The following is a 19,454-nucleotide window of genomic DNA, read 5'->3' on the forward strand; positions in this document are numbered from 1 at the left end:
AATGTCATATTTTGTTTGCTTTATTAGGCAATTTTAAAGTAAGGTAATCTGAATTGATCATTTAATACACTTTTAATTACAATAAAAAACTATCTGAAAACAAAAACCTATTGATAAAATAGAACCAAGACTTGACTTGAGACTTGACTTGGACCTCAAAGACTTGAGACTTGACTTGGACCTCATGGACTTGAGATTGATTTGGACCTCGGGGACTTGGGACTTGACTTGGACCTCAAAGACTCGAGACTTGATTTGGACCTCAGGGTCTTGAGAATTGATTTGGACCTCAGGGTCTTGAGAATTGATTTGGACCTCAGGGTCTTGAGAATTGACTTGGACCTCAAAGACTTGAGACTTAACTTGGACCTCAGGAACTTGAGACTTAACTTGGACCTCAGGAACTTGAGACTTGATTTGGACCTCAGGGACTTGAGAATTGATTTGGACCTCAAAGACTTGAGACTTGACTTGGACCTCAGGGTCTTGAGACTTAACTTGGACCTCAGGAACTTGAGACTTGACTTGGACCTCAGGAACTTGAGACTTGACTTGGACCTCAGGAACTTGAGACTTAACTTGGACCTCAGGAACTTGAGACTTCACTTGGACCTCAGGAACTTGAGACTTGATTTGGACCTCAGGGACTTGAGAATTGATTTGGACCTTAGGGTCTTGAGAATTGACTTGGACCTCAAAGACTTGAGACTTAACTTGGACTCAGGAACTTGAGAATTGACTTGGACCTCAAAGACTTGAGACTTAACTTGGACCTCAGGAACTTGAGACTTAACTTGGACCTCAGGAACTTGAGACTTGATTTGGACCTCAGGGACTTGAGATTTGATTTGGACCTCAGGGACTTGAGACTTGACTTGGACCTCAGGGTCTTGAGACTTAACTTGGACCTCAGGAACTTGAGACTTCACTTGGACCTCAGGAACTTGAGACTTGACTTGGACCTCAGGAACTTGAGACTTGACTTGGACCTCAAAGACTTGAGACTTGACTTGGACCTCATGGACTTGAGATTGATTTGGACCTCGGGGACTTGGGACTTGACTTGGACCTCAAAGACTCGAGACTTGATTTGGACCTCAGGGTCTTGAGAATTGATTTGGACCTCAGGGTCTTGAGAATTGATTTGGACCTCAGGGTCTTGAGAATTGACTTGGACCTCAAAGACTTGAGACTTAACTTGGACCTCAGGAACTTGAGACTTAACTTGGACCTCAGGAACTTGAGACTTGATTTGGACCTCAGGGACTTGAGAATTGATTTGGACCTCAAAGACTTGAGACTTGACTTGGACCTCAGGGTCTTGAGACTTAACTTGGACCTCAGGAACTTGAGACTTGACTTGGACCTCAGGAACTTGAGACTTGACTTGGACCTCAGGAACTTGAGACTTAACTTGGACCTCAGGAACTTGAGACTTCACTTGGACCTCAGGAACTTGAGACTTGATTTGGACCTCAGGGACTTGAGAATTGATTTGGACCTTAGGGTCTTGAGAATTGACTTGGACCTCAAAGACTTGAGACTTAACTTGGACTCAGGAACTTGAGAATTGACTTGGACCTCAAAGACTTGAGACTTAACTTGGACCTCAGGAACTTGAGACTTAACTTGGACCTCAGGAACTTGAGACTTGATTTGGACCTCAGGGACTTGAGATTTGATTTGGACCTCAGGGACTTGAGACTTGACTTGGACCTCAGGGTCTTGAGACTTAACTTGGACCTCAGGAACTTGAGACTTAACTTGGACCTCAGGAACTTGAGACTTCACTTGGACCTCAGGAACTTGAGACTTGACTTGGACCTCAGGAACTTGAGACTTGACTTGGACCTCAGGAACTTGAGACTTGACTTGGACCTCAGGAACTTGAGACTTGACTTGGACCTCAGGAACTTGAGACTTGACTTGGACCTCAGGAACTTGAGACTTAACTTGGACCTCAGGAACTTGAGACTTCACTTGGACCTCAGGAACTTGAGACTTGATTTGGACCTCAGGGACTTGAGATTTGATTTGGACCTCAGGGACTTGAGACTTGACTTGGACCTCAGGGTCTTGAGACTTAACTTGGACCTCAGGAACTTGAGACTTCACTTGGACCTCAGGAACTTGAGACTTGACTTGGACCTCAGGAACTTGAGACTTAACTTGGACCTCAGGAACTTGAGACTTCACTTGGACCTCAGGAACTTGAGACTTAACTTGGACCTCAGGAACTTGAGACTTCACTTGGACCTCAGGAACTTGAGACTTGATTTGGACCTCAGGGACTTGAGACTTGACTTGGACCTCATGGACTTGTGAACATGTCTAAGCCTGGATGATGTGCAACACTGCATGTTGTCAAAAGAGATTTAGTCTTTTTACTTGTGTAAATAATGCATCTACAGTCCATCTCCTTTATAAAGAAACCCACTAGACTCAACAAACAAGCTCTGGTCACGACGTCCTCCATCCACAGGTTGTTTATGTTTCTAAATGTTGTGTTTAAAGACGCCATTGTCTGCCATTTCAGACTTCCTACTGTCTGTGTGAATGCAATTAGGAAAATGATCCGGAGTATCTTATTATTACGAGATGTTGAGTCATTATTGTGATGAAGTCCCATTATGAGATGTTAAGTCATTAGTGGTTTTCACACCGCATAGTTCTAGAAACTCAGCTACAGGAACTAGCCAGCGCGATAGATCCAAGATAACATGTTTCTTTCTTGTTATAATGAGAAAGATTCCAATCAGATACCAAGCAGTCAGAAAAATGTCCTTTCAGTCATCATGGCTGTTAGGAAATAATTTTGATTAACTTACTTACTGTGATTTCAGACTGTGTGATCTTCATGTGTAGCTTCAGGTGAGTTTTAAAAGAAAAGCTCTTTCCACACTGATCACACATGTGCGGCTTCTCTCTTGTGGATCCTCTCATGTCTTTTCAGATGTGCTGACAGACTGAATCTCTTGTCACAGTGTGAACACTTGTACGGTTTTTCTCCAGTGTGGATCCTCTCATGTCTTTTCAGATTTGCTGTCAGACTGAATCTCTTGTCGCAGTGTGAACACTTGTACGGTTTTTCTCCAGTGTGGATCCTCTCATGTGATTTCAGATGTGATGAGCGACTGAATCTCTTGTCGCAGTGTGAACACTTGTAAGGTTTTCCTACAGTGTGGATCCTCATGTGTTGCTTCAGGTTGATTGTTTGACTGAAGCTCTTCCCACACTGATCGCATGTGAACAGTTTCTTCGCGATGTGAATACTCATGTGATACTTAAGACTTGATTTGTGTCTGAAACCCATTCCACACTGATCACACGTGTGCGGTTTCTCTTTTCTGTGGATTCTCTCATGTGTTTTCAGACTTGATGACTGATTGAATCTCTTGTTGCAGTGTGAACACATGTAAGGTTTTTCTCCAGTGTGAATCCTCTGGTGCAGTTTTAAACAGATCGCTGAAGTAAAAGTCTTCTCACACTCAAAGCACATGTACTCTCTCACACCAGTATGAATTTTCTGATGTTTATGTAAATATGGCAGCAGTGAAAAACTCTTTCCACATTCAGAACATGAATGTGGCTTCTCCTTCTTATGAAGCATCAGGTGTTTCTTCAGGTTTGATGAATCAAGAAATGTTTCGCTGCATTGATCACATGCATACGGTTTCTCGCCGGTATGGATCCTCATGTGAATCTTAAGGTGTGTTGATTGACTGAAGCCCTTCCCGCACTGATCACATGTGAATGGCTTCTCTCCAGTGTGAACTCTCATGTGACACTCAAGATAGAATTTTCGTGTGAAACTCTTCCCGCACTGATCACATGTGAACGGCTTTTCTCCAGTATGAACTCTCAAGTGGATCTTAAGATGTTGTTTGATTGAGAAACTCTTTCCACACTGATCACATGTGAACGGCTTTTCTCCAGTATGAACTCTCATATGAATATCAAGATGTTGTTTGATTGAGAAACTCGTTCCGCACTGATCACATGTGAATGGCTTCTCTCCAGTATGAACTCTCATATGAATATCAAGACTTTGTTTGGTTGTGAAACTCTTTCCACACTGAGTGCAGGTTGTAGATTTCTTGGCTTTTGTTTTCTTTAAAAATGTCTGTTTAGTCTTTGAGCAACTCAAAGGTTTTTCTCCAGGTTTGACATGATGTTCCTCCTCCACTTCACTCAGTTCTTCACTCTCCTCACTCTCTTCCATCAGGTCTGACATGGAAAAAAAAAAAGAAAGTTAATTGCATTTTCAGTACATCAAAATAATTTGAAGAGAGCAATATGAAGTGAAATGACATAAAATATATAAAAAAATATCATGCATTTAAATGGATGGTTTCAAAGGCGGCAACAAAAACAACCGTTACTGCGCATGCGCGCCTTTGTTGCCCAAACTTAACTTCCGGTAGACTTCCGCAAAGAATCAATAACAATAGAGGCTGCGTTATCTTTCGTATGCGTCATCATCTTTGATTTTAATTGTGCAACATTATCAGAATGAGGTCATTGTCAGCAATGCCGGTGTAAATCAGTAGCGAGATCTAAATGAAGAGCTGCAAGTTAGGGATGTCCCGATCAGGTTTTTGCCCTCGAGTCCGAGTCATTTGATTTTGAGTATCTACCGATACCGAGTCCCGATCCGATACTTCTATAATACATAAAAAAAAAGAATAAAGAAGAGCGAAAAACCAGATCCAGGATGTTCCTTATGTTTTATTTAATTCACCTTATTTTAACATTCAACAACTCTGTTAATAAACAGAGCACTTATGTGAGGTAGCTTGAACAATCAAGTAATAAATAACATCAATTCTTCACTTTTGGACTTTAGTGCAACAGTAAATATAAAAAGTCTAATATATAAACTAGGGCTGTGACAATAACGCGTTAATTTCGATTAATTAATCTGAGAAAAAAATAAAAAATAAAAGACAAAATAAAAGTCAGGTAAACTTTATTTTAATATAAAGTTAAATAATAGTTTATGATGGAGTAAAAATGGTAATTGAAGGGATATAATTACAAATAACAGACAATGAAGAAAATGGGAGATAAACTATTAACAATAAACTTGTTAAGTAACAATGCAAAGAGTAACAACTTTAGAAATGGGAAAAGATGTCCCGCAAGGACTCTCTCGGCCGTCCATGCCTCCATATGAGAGTTTTACAACAGAGTCAGGGTGAGTTAAAGTCCAATACCTCTGATACACAACACAGAAAGTGAAAGCAGGTAATCAAATAATATTACGTTAAATGTAGCTAGTATATACTTTTAATATTGAATGATTAGTCAGAGGTTAATGTAGTAAAAACAGAGGACTAAATACAAATATTCTGATAGAAAGAAATAAAGTAGGATGCTATTAAGAGGAAAACGGAAAAAAAAAAAAAAAACTTGTGCCTACAGAAATTTTACTTAAAGAGATATAAAGTTAGCCAGTCTAAAATGGGAACCCATTTACTGAGGGTTTAAGTAGAAAAGTGACTAAAACTTTAGAAGTAATAGTGTCATTAAAAACAAAAATTAGTTTCTGAAGCGAGACTTAGGTACCGTAAGAAGTCAGTAAGAACTCCAAAAGACAAGAGAGCGTTAAAGGAGCTGTATGTAAGAAATGTATTTCAATTAATCATAAAATGGCCCTGATATGTCACTAGACATTAAGAAATTATGTTCATTTCAAATACTTATATCACTGACAACAGTAGTACGGCCAGGATATTGTCATTTAAAAAGTGAAGTTGCAGCCCTCAACTGATGTTGATGTTGTCATCTTGTGTTTTGGCCTGAAGCCCCACCCTCCACCTATCTACCAATCACGAAGTCAGTAGTGTTTTGGCATCCGGGTTGCCAGCTCTGCCCTAGTTACCACAGCTATAGCAGCCTACGTTCCTGCTGGATCCTGCAACATATCTGGCAACCTCGAGTCAGGGGGGAGGGGGAGGGGATACAGTGATTGCAGTACCAGTTTTGGCCACAATCTTACATACAGCTCCTTTAATATTGGTAAAGAGAAGCTTCAAAGTCCAGAAGAAGACATGGAAAAAGACACTGGGACTTTGAATATGCTAGTCTGACTTCTAACCCAAAATTCAATGAAGAATAGTTTATAAACTGAAATATTAGACTTAAATCATGTCAGGTTATACTGCAAACATAAGTAAACAGGTAGGAGTTAAAAATTACATTACCATATAGTGCCTATGCTGACAGGAGGTTTAAGCATTAGAAAATGCATATAGGTGAGCCGAGATTTTGCTACACGACAAACGTGTATCTGTCTTAGATATAAAAACAAATATAATGACAGATTACTGAGAGAAAAATACGTCACAAAAATGAAAAGATAGTAATAACTAAATAATATGAATAATACAAAGTAATAAATAAATATGTAAATTAAATAAGTGGGCAAACAAACAAACATAAAATAGAATATTTCATATTTTATGGGCTAATTTAGTCTTGAACAAAATTTTAAATAATGTCTACAGCAGAGAAAATGATAAATACTTCAGTAACTTAGAACAGGGCTTAGTACGCTGATAAATGTTGAAAAAATGGAGATGTGACCGAGACTGAACTATAACGGGTTTTCTACAGGAAAACTTTGCTACTCTAAGGTAAGAGAATATAATTTATTTAAAATGATGGAATTAAGGGCTAGCAGCAAGAAATTGTTAATTCATTTATTAAAATAACAAGATAAGGCAAGGCAAAGCAAGTTTATTTACATAGCACATTTCTTCCGTAATGGTAATTAAAAGTGCTTTACATAGAGGAAAATAAAATAAAATAAATAAGAATAAATATTACAGTTTAGGAAAAAAATAAATTAAAATAAATACTGTACAAACAGTCGGACGAACAGATAAGCAAGAAGGATGAGCTATAATTAGTAAAAAGTGAATTATAACTATACATGAAGTATGGATTATTATACAGAAATTTATTCAAAAACTTATATTGTAAACTTCTTAGACTAGGAGAGCTGTTGAAAATAGTCAATTCAAAGAGTATTATTAAATGGTATGTTTAAGTTAGCGACAAGATACAATGTTGTGGACTGGAGGAAAAAGACTGATAGATGGTTTATTAACATCTGAGAAACTAAGAATAACAGATGGAAAATTGATCTAACAAATACGTTTAGATAAGAGAGGTCTATACCAATTGAAGAAGTTGTGAAAGAAGGCAAAGCTGTTTTTATGTATATATAGGCTATATATATATATATAAAAAAATGTCATACTATTATATTAATGGCAGAAGGTTTTACAGGAGTTGAAATGCCTATCGTTCCAGCCGCTCAAGATAGCTAAGGAAACACCCTGGACAGTGAAATTTAGATTTAATAATTTGACTGAGGACTCAATAAAGCAAAAGTTGTTTAAAAGCTGTAGAAGTTGTGTTAAAATTGCCTAGGAAGTCAAGTTTGAGGATTTAATAGGTATATACAAAAGATTATTAATGTTTAATGAGTTTGAGCTTAAGAGTTTTAGATTTTGGAATCTGAAGTGGTTTGTTTATACGCATAAAATACATAGCTTAATGAGTTACATTAAAGCATGTTATTGCTAGAAAATGATGAAGCATATTTACATATAAGAAAAAAATATAATTGATTAAACTAAACAGGAATAAGCTGAAATGTTAGTGCAATTAAAGCAGCCATGTGAAAGACATCGAGTTCTATAGAGAAAAACAAAAAATGTGTTGTAGTTTGTGCCGAATGTGTGAATATAAAACCAGCTTTACCCAAGTATTAATAATACATTTATTTTATATAGCACCTTTAAAAGTTGCTTTCTTAAAGCGCTTTACAGGCAAACACAAGAGTGAAAACTACACATTTTAAATACAAATATAAACAAATAAAATTGAAAATCAATAAAATCATAAAATAAAATGTTTTAAGAAAAGATTTAAGTCACTAAAGTGTTGCTTTACTGCTGCTGTATTGCCAGTAACTTTACTCTAAGTATCTAGTGCAATTATAACTAGACTAATGAGACAAAAACATTAGGAAATTTGAATATTGATGCTGATACAATATGATATCAATTAATAAAATAAAATAAAAATAAAAACATACCTTGCTTTTGAGAAAAAGTTTAGCAGTTCTGTGCAAAAGATATTCCAAGTTGGAATTTTTGACCGAGGTCAAAAGATAATCTTCATTTGACAAACAACTACAGTTAGAAAGACTCAAATGTGGAAACATTGCATCGAGGGAGAAAAATAAAAGCAAAACATTATAATAAAAGGATGATTGATATCTTATGTTGTAACAACTATTAATAGCCAGATAAAAAGTCATAAGAAAGGAAAAAGGTTTCTTAAAAAAGTACAATTGTTTGTAATGCACTGAAGACTGAAGATTTCAGTTTGAAGTCGGAAAAAGAGGCATGTTAGGGGGAGTGATTTTTCTCCTGGTACAGCCTAGCACACAGAGCTCACGGGAGTATCTCAAGGTCGCTCAACAGATGTTTTGCCAGACAAACCCAGCAATACATGGAGAAACAGGGTTTGAATTAAACTGTTTTGAAAAATGGGATAATAGACCGCCAGGTAAACAAACTGATTTAGCTCTAAAGCTTTAAGAAATGTTGGGGGGACTTAACCTCTTATATAGACTAAGCCTTTGTCTGGTTGGACTAAAAGGTTCAGACAATTTTAAAGAAAACACAGTGATATGATATTAATACAGCTGATAAGCTAGCTTGACTTAAAGAAAAGTAGAGAAACGGAAACAGGATGTATAATATATAACAGATATTGGACCAAATTTGACACCTTAGTGAGAATTTAATCTTTGAAGTTTTGACTGGTAACAAGATACATGTTCCTAAATAGGGACAGACATTATAATATTACTATTGTATATGTTAAAGATATGCAACAATTATAATGGAGTTATTTAAAAGTCAAATATGGAGGTTAAATATAGTAAACAAGAAATAAGATAAGTGGGTAATAATAATAAAATAATAATTAAGTGGGTTACATATTATAGTAGTTCATGGATTTTTAGGAAGTCCTAGCGACCGGCGTTGCAACCCCAATGCCAAACAGATATGTGGATGATCCACTGTGGTGACCCCTATAACGGGAGGTGCCGGAAGAAACATAGAGAGAGAAAGTAGATGGATCGTAGGATTGAATTTAGAAAAAAATAATAATAATGATAAAATAACAATGTACATAACAAAAGTAAATGTATAATTATTACTACAGTGGAAGAGATAGTGACTGCTTTAGACTGACCACATAGCTTTTAGGATATTTAGAACAAAGACGAGGTTTGAATATTAATTAACTGAAATGAGTTCTAATATAAATATTAAGATATGCAGCAGAGTGATCAAAATGCAAGAACAGCTGTTAATAGCCTACTAATAAAAGTTGCAGGCAAGATGTGATAAATGAAATTAATATTTTTCATTTTACAGCTATTTAACAAACTGAAAATCAAAAGTACTGCATACAAAGTGACTGTAAGAAATGTCTGAATGAGCTTACTGTACATGGAGATTAGCCATTTACAGATGTAAAAATAATAAAAGTGAGGATATAGTTGACTAAGAAATTTGGAGTTATTAGAACATTTCCTCTGATTTAAAAGGTATTTGATCCTTGCAATAAAAAACAAGGTGACAAATGAAATTGAAATTAACAATAAAAGTATGATTAAGATGAAGAAAAGCTTCTTAAGTTAGAGATAACTAGAGAGGTTTTATCAGGACTGAGGTTAATTTAATGATGAATTGAAAAAGAAGATTGTCAATGAGAGTTTGTCTTATCTGAATGAGCAGTCAGAGTGATTTTCACATCGTTTTAGAGCAAATATTCTAGGCTACGTCATACAATTTTCAAAAGTCTTGTGAAGAAATAATCAGTATGGGTTTCATGACCTTATTTCAGTGAGAATTTTTTTTTGTATTTTCACAAACCACGCATAAATGCAATTATCTCAAAACAAAAAAACTTTTACACACATGCTGCTGATATATTATTGTAGCAGAGTTTGTGCTGAATACAGTGTAATTAGACTTTAGCCATGAAAATGTCACAAGTAACAGAAATAAGCACAAATGTCAGAGCATGTCAGAACACCTCCAGGGCCCAGAAAACAGCTCAGACCTCAGAGGGTTAACAAAACAGTAAAATATTAAAAGTTTTTGATGTGGATAGAGTGATACTTTGGAATTTACTTATCAAAAACAATTAAAGTAAATAGTCCAAAATGAGGAAGAATAATGCTGAAATATAGAAAAATCCTGCTAATATAAATCAATTGCTGTGGGTAAATGATATTTATTGATTGTTTAAATTATTATGAATGTAGCGGCAAATTGGCATTTTGTTGAATTTATTGTAGCCTAACTGTACAAGCGATTTAAGTGAACTAAAGTTTTTGGGAGCAAAAGAAAGCAGGAAGTTGTGCTATAAAGCTAATGTGGAAAATTTACAAGTATAGAATATAGAAAGTGGGAAAAATATATTTAAAGGTGCCCTAGAATGTGTTGAAATAATATTTTAATTTTGTCCCTGATATCTACATAGAGGGTATGTGGCTTAAAAAGCCATTTAAAATGTCCAGAAAATGTTTAACAGGTCAATTTCCAACCCTATAAATTGGCCCTAGAATGAAATGGTCTGTTTTTACCTTATTTGGAAGGGTCATGAATAGTAATGAGGAGTTCTGCTCTGATTGGCTCTTTTCACTGCGGGCTGCAGGTTTGAGTGAGCTAAGTTATCTGCTTATCTGTGAGGAACTATAACAGCGTAGTTGCGTTAGCCCCTGACATGTTCATGAAATAAACGAAAGTAACATTTGAAAAAAAAAAATAGGGAATTTACACATGCATCCACAGTATTACTTTGTACATTTAACGTTATATGACAATACAGGCAATAAATATGAACCTCAACGTAACAGTTACTTTGTCATACTAGGCCTATTTAGCTAACGTTGTGTATGCTAGTTTGAGTTTGCTATTTGTTGCCGTAATTTACTAGGATCTTACGCTTGATTCAGATAACACAAGTGTAAATTATCACTACTTACCACTTGCTGGACTATCCACCTTATTCTGCTCTAAACAATGGGCGCTGCCATAACGACGACTCCGGTTCCATACTTCCGGTTCGTAGCGCTTGACCTGTACTAGTAGCGAGAGAAGTTCAGTTTTAACGCTAACCACTCTAAACGTTTACTTTATTGAATGCATCTGATACGGAATCGGACATGGACATTATCTCCTTCTTATCTTATGCTCGAAACACTCAGTTTCTAAAAAGTTTGAAATCTTCTTTGAATTGTTAAAACAAATAACAACAGCACATGAGGAGCTTGAACTCATTCTCTCGCTGCCAGTACAGGTCAAGCTCTACGAACGGAAGTAGGCAACCGGAGTCGTCGTCATGGCAGCGCGCATTGTTTAGACCAGGGGTTCTCAAACTTTTTGAGTGTGTGGACCACTATTTGTAATCAAGAATTTTCGCGGACCACCTCATAATACACATAATAAAATATGTCTACACACAGTCCTACCTGAATTAATCTGCACCTCTAAATAGGCTTACTAGCACTAAAACTATAACTGGTCATCACATCACAGGCTTGTTAAAGGAAAGTTTACTGCACACAACGGCTGCCACATATTTAATTTATTTATTTAGGCAACTCAAGCGCCCAAGGGCATAATCAGGTTCATTTGAACAACAGGCTTATTTACATAGCAATGTAGTATGAAATCTATACAGTAATGAGAACATTGGAATATAGTCAACATTGCAAAACCTTTGGCGATTTTAGGGGATTATTAATCTTTAGAGTTTTACAAGTCCTCAAAAAGTTTGTCCACTTAACAGCACATCTGCAAAATATTTCAGAAACGCAAGATCAAGAAACTAACTGGAAATTAAAATAATAACAGGCCTTATTCATTCCATTTATAAACATTTCGTTTCATATAAACTGCCTAAGCCTGTGCGTTCACACATCGGACGCGATCATAGCGCGTCAAATTCAAAAAGGGATTAGCCTATGTGAAATTCGCGCCTGCCGCGTCTAGTGATACGCTTGACCACTTTTTGTATCAATTTACGCGTCAAGAGCTAAATTGACGCGCGTAAAAACAAAAGTTTGAAGCGAAATTTCGTCCGTTGTGAACGCACCATTAAAAGCTATGCGTGTGATGTGATAATGAGAACATATTTGCCTCTGCCCTTTTCTCTTCAGAGAACCTGTTGCTATCCACCGACCAATGTTGTGGTTCTAACGGCACTGAACTTGAATGTCACGCTGACTGAAGCCTACTTGATATTGTCCAAGGTTAGCAAAACAGTCCGTGGTGAAATGAGCAGAGCAAACAAACAACTTAGAATTAAACTCTTGCGGGATCCGATTATAGATGAACATCAGCCACGCCTGTTGACATTGCTTTTCTGTGGGAAGTGTATGAAAAGCCGTCACATCCCCTGCACAGCCTGGTACATAACATCTATGTCCATGATCAGCCATTTGCCCTACGATGCTCGCTTGATTCTTTACCTGCGCAGCGCAGTTCCGTGTAGCACAGTAGCTCTGAAAGGGCTTGGCTTATGCAAATTTTGGAGGCGTACATATTAATGATCCCATCGGTTACGTCACAGTTGGTGTTATGTGGAGATTCGCCCGTTTTTCAGGGGTGTTTTTCAAAAACGAGATTTAAACAAGAAGGAGAAAACAATGGTGTTTGAAACTCAATGTATATCATGTCCATGTACTAAACTATTGTTATTTAACTATGGCAAGTTAAATTCAATTTCACATTCTAGGGCACCTTTAATAGTACATAAATGAAGAACATTTGAATAGTGCACGATGGAACTACTGAAATTATGGGATTCTCATATCTGCATAATCTTGCTTGAGGAATCCACCGTATAAAGCACTAGAAAATAGGTGAAGTAAATTAGGGTCGAAAATTGGAGAAAATTAAAAAAAAACAAAAAAAAACAATGATATTAGTATTATAAACGGAAAGAACAAGATGTTTTAAAGTGAATGTTCTGGTAGAAATATTGAATAGGAAGGTAAACGAAGATTATTCACTGTAAGGTGAATCTACCCTAAAGGAACATTACAGGAAATTAAGATTTTGACGATAAGAGAGAAAAGTATACATTTGGTTAGAACTGGAATATTTGGGGAAAATGGAAAGACATCAGTAAACACTGCAACTGTATAGTCAGTCTTAGCAAAGTTTAAGAAGAACATTCATGGACGAATTAAATATGAATTGTGTAAGAATGTCATTTAGAAAATGGCATAGAAGCAAATCTTAAAAGTCTTAATGCAGTTATGGAGACTTATTTGATGATAATGAAACTAATATTGTGAAAACTATTAAATAATGTGAAGAATAGTGAAGAATATTCTAGCATTGGCTAGAAGGAAAAATAACCAAGAGATAATGGTAATATTAGATAAAGTAATACATGGATAGTTAATTCCTTCTACTTGTAGTAAGAGTGAGCATGAAAAATGATATAAAACATGGGTTATTTTTAAACATCATCCTAAATATCATGATAAAATTAAAAATGAAAATAGACAGTATTTCTTTTTAGAGAAAAAAAAATGTGTGCACGTACTTGGCAGCAGAAACGAAGAGTGATATTAAATCACGAATACATGATGATAGCATGGAGTATGTAGGCCAGTAATATTTAATGAGAGTCACATAAAATGGATTAGGATTATGGAAAATATTGCAGTATCTGTTATATTAAAGTATTCTAATATGCAGAAAAAGACTAGGAAGACTAGGAAAAATTGGGAGAAAAACTGGACAAGGATTGTCAATCAACTTGTAGAAGAGTGGAGAAAACAACTTAAAGCTAATTTAGTATGTTTCCATAACAAACAAAAAGAATTGAATAATTGAAAATTAGCTCATTATAAATAATAGGTGCAAGTAGACATATTGTAATGTTGACCTGATTGACACTCCTGGATGCAGCTTATCATGCAGGTGTTGGAGAACAGCAAGAGAGCAGATGAGGACAAACAAGCTCTCATTATGATCCATGCAAGAGCACCAAATGGCCTTGACTGAATCTGGAACCCTTCCAAAGATGGGGGCGGAAATAGCATAAGAAGTCCTTTATAGTTTGTATATGCCTCTTATTCAGTCACAAAATAGACTGTAAAACAAGATAGACTGTAATAGCAAGGAACGGCCACTCTGCATCCACCAGCACTGAGACCTTAGCTGGGGTCAGTTAAACCTTTTGGGAAATCCTGGTAAATATTATTACTTTATTATTTTAATTATCTATAAAAAAAATAAATAAAATAAAAACCATAGAACTAAAAGGACTATTATGAAGTGAGTGTTTGAGATTGTAAACACGAATGTACTTATGATAAAATGTAATAATTTTGTGTCATCTATAATGCCAAGTATATATGTTTTTTACTGACTGATAAATGCATGTTGATTTAAAAAAACAAAATGTAGTATTGTAAATGAATAAATAATATTCTAATTGAATTATGTGAAAATGTATTATACTCTAGTGACAAACAAATCTGGGGTTAGAAAGATTATAGATTATACCTTTTATAGGTTAGATTATACCTTTTAGATTAACTATAATGTTTAGGGGGAGAACTCCTGATAAGACGATTTAAGTATTGGGTTCATTTTTGTGGATTTAAAATGTGTGTGATGCCACCAAATACTGATGTAACAAAGTGTGAACCTTATAATGGGGATGTAAAAAAAAAATGTATAGTAAGAAATTAATGAAAATAATGTTGGTGTTTTTGCTTTTGAAATATTTTTAAATCTTTATGAATCAAAGAATTCATTGGCTTCAGCGGACTTTGAATGTATATATTATATTAAGGAAATTAAAATATATGCTATGCTAATTGAAGAAGAAACTCTTGTGACCGTAGGGCATGTTAAAAGATGAACTTGTAAATGTAATTTAAAATACAAAAGGTTTAAAGATGGATATTATTAACTTGAGAGATTGTTTATAAACTTTACAATGGGAACCTTATGTATAACAAGGAACAATTTGATTTATATAATTTATGTTTGAACATATATAGTGTTCTCAGAAAATTAAGGGAAACATTAGAAGGATTACTCAGGATACATAGGTTTAATTACTGGATTGTTCTGATTATAGTAAATGTATGAAATGTAACCATAATTAAATAATTGTAGGATGTGATATGTTTATGCAACAATTACTACGAAAGAATTTGTTATATTTGATGTTACAATTATGATATCTGAGAATCTGTTAATGCTTAAGAAATGATTACTGGATTTGGTGTAAGATATTTGAATGAGAAAATGTGTTGCATGACAATATTTGACCCAGAGGTTTGGAACTGGACGTTTACAAGCAATAATAAAAAAGAAACCTTGTGCACTGTTTGAATATTGAATAAATTTCTAGACTGGTTCAAACCAAGGGTGATGTTTAAACTAGTAGTTTGGGCAAGAAAACCCATTATACCCCAGATACTAACTTTGTGCCCTAAAGACCCTAGGAGATGTCAGCGGCTCACGTTTCCACGTTTCACCTGGAAGCGCATCCCCTAGCTGGGCTTCTGCATTCCTTGTCTGATGCTGAGCCAGGGGAGGAGCCGCGCCTCTAGGGGGAGAGACTGGGTGCTTGAAGTACTGGATTCTTTTTGAGATCCAAATTGGCCTAATACATGATAAACAAGCAGAGCACAAAGTTTTGCCCCTTGATAAATAAATAATTTTGATACAAATACAAAATAAATATAATTGATTATTCCTGTTATGGGAACCAGAAAACAAAACTGGGTGAAATATTGCATGAACTGTAGCAAACCAATCTATTTAAGAATTATGAACAAATTTCCAAATTATTGGTAAAGTTTGATGAAGTGAACAAAGTTTATGCTACAATTATGAGAAGGGAGGATAAAGAGTCAGGATAATTGCATGAAGGGGGTGTTGTATAATATCAAGAAAATGCAATTACCTGCCTCCTTGTTTATTATAAATGCCTTTATTGTGGCACATATTTAGCCAATGTATTGGATATAATGCATTGCATTCAATGTTGTTATTTATTCTGTTTGTAAAAGATGGCTTATATTGTTTTGGCATAGATGAACAGTAATTGGTTATGTATGTATATGTGACTGTGCCAACCCATGTTAAGAGGAGCAGAAAAGTGCGATTATGTGTGTGCGCTAGACTCCTAGAACTGTAAATGAACTCAGCCATCTTAGTTGAGTTTACTGGAGTTCAAGGACATGAAGAAGTGGACTGCTTGCACCTGCCTGGAGAAGGATCTGGGAAACTTTGGAGGAGTGTCAACCAAATGCCTGTTAAAAACAACAGGAGTATAAAAGACTGATGAACTGACTGCCTCTTGGGATACTGATACGCCAGAGCCCCCGACGCCTAGAAGCCCAGAGCTGGGGACAAGAAACCCCAAGCAGAAGAGAAGAAGCCCAGAGCTTACGACACCTTTGATTCAAGACGTGATTATTGTATTTTATACTTAAACGATGAAGTTTTTTTTGCCTTTATATTATTGTTTTTTATAAAAGAAAAGTAACTAATTTAAATAAATTTAATTGATTATAAAATCTGCCTATTGAGACTTAGATTTATGTTGCTGGAAGACTTTTAATGAGAACATACCACAGGGGAGTCTTCTGACCAAATTGTAAGTACCTTTTGAACGCTTACGGTTTAGGTCAGATTTGACTTTCTTTACCTTACCTGAGAATAATAAATAAAGAGGTAAAAGGTGTTAAGAGTAAAGTACACACCGTAAAACAATAACAATACAGTAAAGGAACATCACACGAGTAAGATTGCTGAATAAATCATGGTTGAAAATGTGACACTGATTTCAGTTGATATTAAGTCACATTTTAGACACGATATAGACTCTTTTTGATCTGTTTCAGCAGCGAAAATAGTTCCAAACAAAGAACTAAACATCTCACAGAAACACTCAAACGTGTTTTCATTGCTGAATGATTCAGTGTTTTGAAGGAATCGTTTGAATAAATATCACACTCATTAAGACACGATGGTCTGTTATTATCCAGTGAGTTGTGATTAGCACTGCTTAGCGCATGTTCGGGAAATGTCCCACCCCTGCGGGTTCTGCTCTATTTGTCTAAATTTGCTCTAATCGATCACAAAATTATGAATAATTTTCCTAATGGGCTGTGAACGGTCTTACAAAAGCTACAGTAAACACTACATCAATACTGTTATGTTAGTTAGGCTAGCAGAGGCAAAGCTTTGCCCTTTGTTTACAACATAGCAGCTACATAAAACTTATAAATGGAACAGTTAATAGAAAACAACTAATAATAAGACATTCTTATAAGTCTTAAAAACAACAGACTGTCACGACAAAGTGGGAACTTCTCTATTTCGGGAAAAGCTTTTGTGTGTAGCCTGCATTTTAGTACTCTCATCCTTCATGAAATGTGCAGCGCACAGACAAACGTTTAAAGAAAGGAAGTTGAGGAAGTGGACATGTTGTTGGATGTTGATGAGGCCCACGAAGAGCCCACTGACTGAGCAAAACTGCAGAGGATTGCTTGAAGGAAGATTTGCATGTTTAATGGGACGTTTTGGAGGGAGAGGGTTTTTTTTTTCATTTAACATTTTGAATGGGACTTTGTGGGGATTTTTGGATGGGGGTGCATTTTTGATTGAGATGAGTAATATTTAACCCAATATTCCTGTTTTTGTTCTTCCGTGAAACAAGTGATTGTCCAATAAAATAATTAAAACTTGTTCTTTTCTACTTACAAATAAATCTGTTTAAATATCTGTTGAAAACTTTTTGCATGAATGTTTTCTTATGACTTCTGTTTATATTTATGCTTGGATATGATACAATGATCGATTACATTACAATTAATTCCCAGTTAGTTCCCCTAAATTCCCATGGAAAGTTTCTAATATGGAATATTTCCAAAATTCTCCAGCTTAACTTCCCATGGAAATTTACCAGAAACTTTCCGCCCTTTTGCAACCCTACGGCAAACACACTGCTGTTTTTTCTCTGCTAATTCAGCATCTAGTCAACAAATCATTTACTTTAAACTGAAATGGTAATATGTACTTTAGAGTTCTGTATTTATACCATGTTGCTGTCTGTGTTTTAAATGCGCATCTGAAGTGTCAGCGCTCTCTGTATAATGTGTTCTCTCCGTGCTGTGCGGAGAGAGTTATTTAGTCAGTTATCATGTACTGTAGGTTATGACCTCTATGTAAAATGAATAATAGCTTTACGATTTCGTTATTTTGGTACCATTTCATTGCTAACATCAGCTATCAGGTTCCCAAACGATGGCAAGCCAATGTTAGTAAAGTATCAGTGCTATCGTAATTCTGTATATTAGCGACTCTGTTGCATGTCCTCGAGAATAGGCACAATCCTCCATCTTCAACAGGCTTTCAAATCTGCCGGCAGTCACGAGTAATCTCCCCCTCGCAGTCGTCACGGTGCCACGAGTGTAAAAGCGCAAAAAGCGAAACTTGAATTTCCAGGTTGGTCCCTCTTTGGCTAATGTAATTTCAACGCAACATGGCTGCCGCCATTCGAGCGACTCACTCGTATTTATTCTGAATGGCAGATTCTATGCTTACGAGTAGGGATGGGTATCGTTAAGGTTTTAACGGTATTACTACTCTTACCGATACTCCTTATCGATCCGGTACTTTAACGGTATTCTTATCGGTTCTTTTTGTTATATTAAAAAAAAGGAAGAAAATAATTTAGAACATAATTAATATTGCTTTATATTTTGAAATGTAAAATAAATATCTATAGCAAAAGAAAAAGCAATGCTTTAACAAAACAAATAAAACATGTATGTTATGCAGAGGGGTGCAGGCTTTTGTGCTTTATATACAGAAGACATAGGACACCAAAAACAAAGTACAAACACAAACAGTACAAACAGATGTCTACTGACATTACTGTTCAGGAGTAATATGGGCTAAAAAGACATCTAATAAAGTCAGATGTAAAATAACACTGCATAGTTTATCATAGATAGATTAAAGCTTATAAAAGCCAAAATTATTCATTCAAGAGCCGCGACTGATTTTCTCTTTGCCTTTTGTTGTTTGATTCACATTAATGGAGCAATCGTCAGCAGGTTTATTAGACTGCTGCCTCTTTAAGACCAAATGCAGATCTAATCATTATTACGCCTCATATTGTCTCCCAACTATTTACGCCCATTTAAGACATAAACTGTATTTAAGTGAATAAACTGTTTAAGTGAATCTGTGAAGACGGCCATTTTGACATATTTTTGTGTATATTTGATCGTTTAGATGCGCACACGGAGCCCAGAATATACGTTGCTTGTCTCGTTGTGGTGTGTTTCGGAGCGCGCGCCG

The 19,454-nt window shown here is 35.8% G+C and overlaps 1 protein-coding gene across 1 annotated transcript; it reads right to left on the bottom strand.

Annotated features, from left to right (window-relative positions):
• Window positions 1-8,391, bottom strand: LOC308694807 (uncharacterized protein). Its single transcript, XM_081372566.1, has 2 exons — window positions 8,111-8,391; window positions 1-4,227 (listed from the first exon to the last, which is right to left on the bottom strand). The coding sequence occupies exon 2, from the start codon at window positions 4,220-4,222 to the stop codon at window positions 2,906-2,908; it is 1,317 nt and encodes a 438-aa protein (XP_081228692.1). The 5' UTR covers window positions 4,223-4,227; window positions 8,111-8,391; the 3' UTR covers window positions 1-2,905.
• Between the last annotated feature and the right edge of the window lie 11,063 nt (window positions 8,392-19,454).

Source organism: Scardinius erythrophthalmus (genome assembly GCF_964197995.2).
Source record: "Scardinius erythrophthalmus genome assembly, chromosome: 1".
NCBI classification, from domain to species: domain Eukaryota; kingdom Metazoa; phylum Chordata; class Actinopteri; order Cypriniformes; family Leuciscidae; genus Scardinius; species Scardinius erythrophthalmus.

Excerpts from the sequence above, each read along its gene's own strand:
- LOC308694807 (XM_081372566.1), bottom strand. The coding sequence starts at position 4,222 with ATGGAAGAGAGTGAGGAGAGTGAAGAACTGAGTGAAGTGGAGGAGGAA.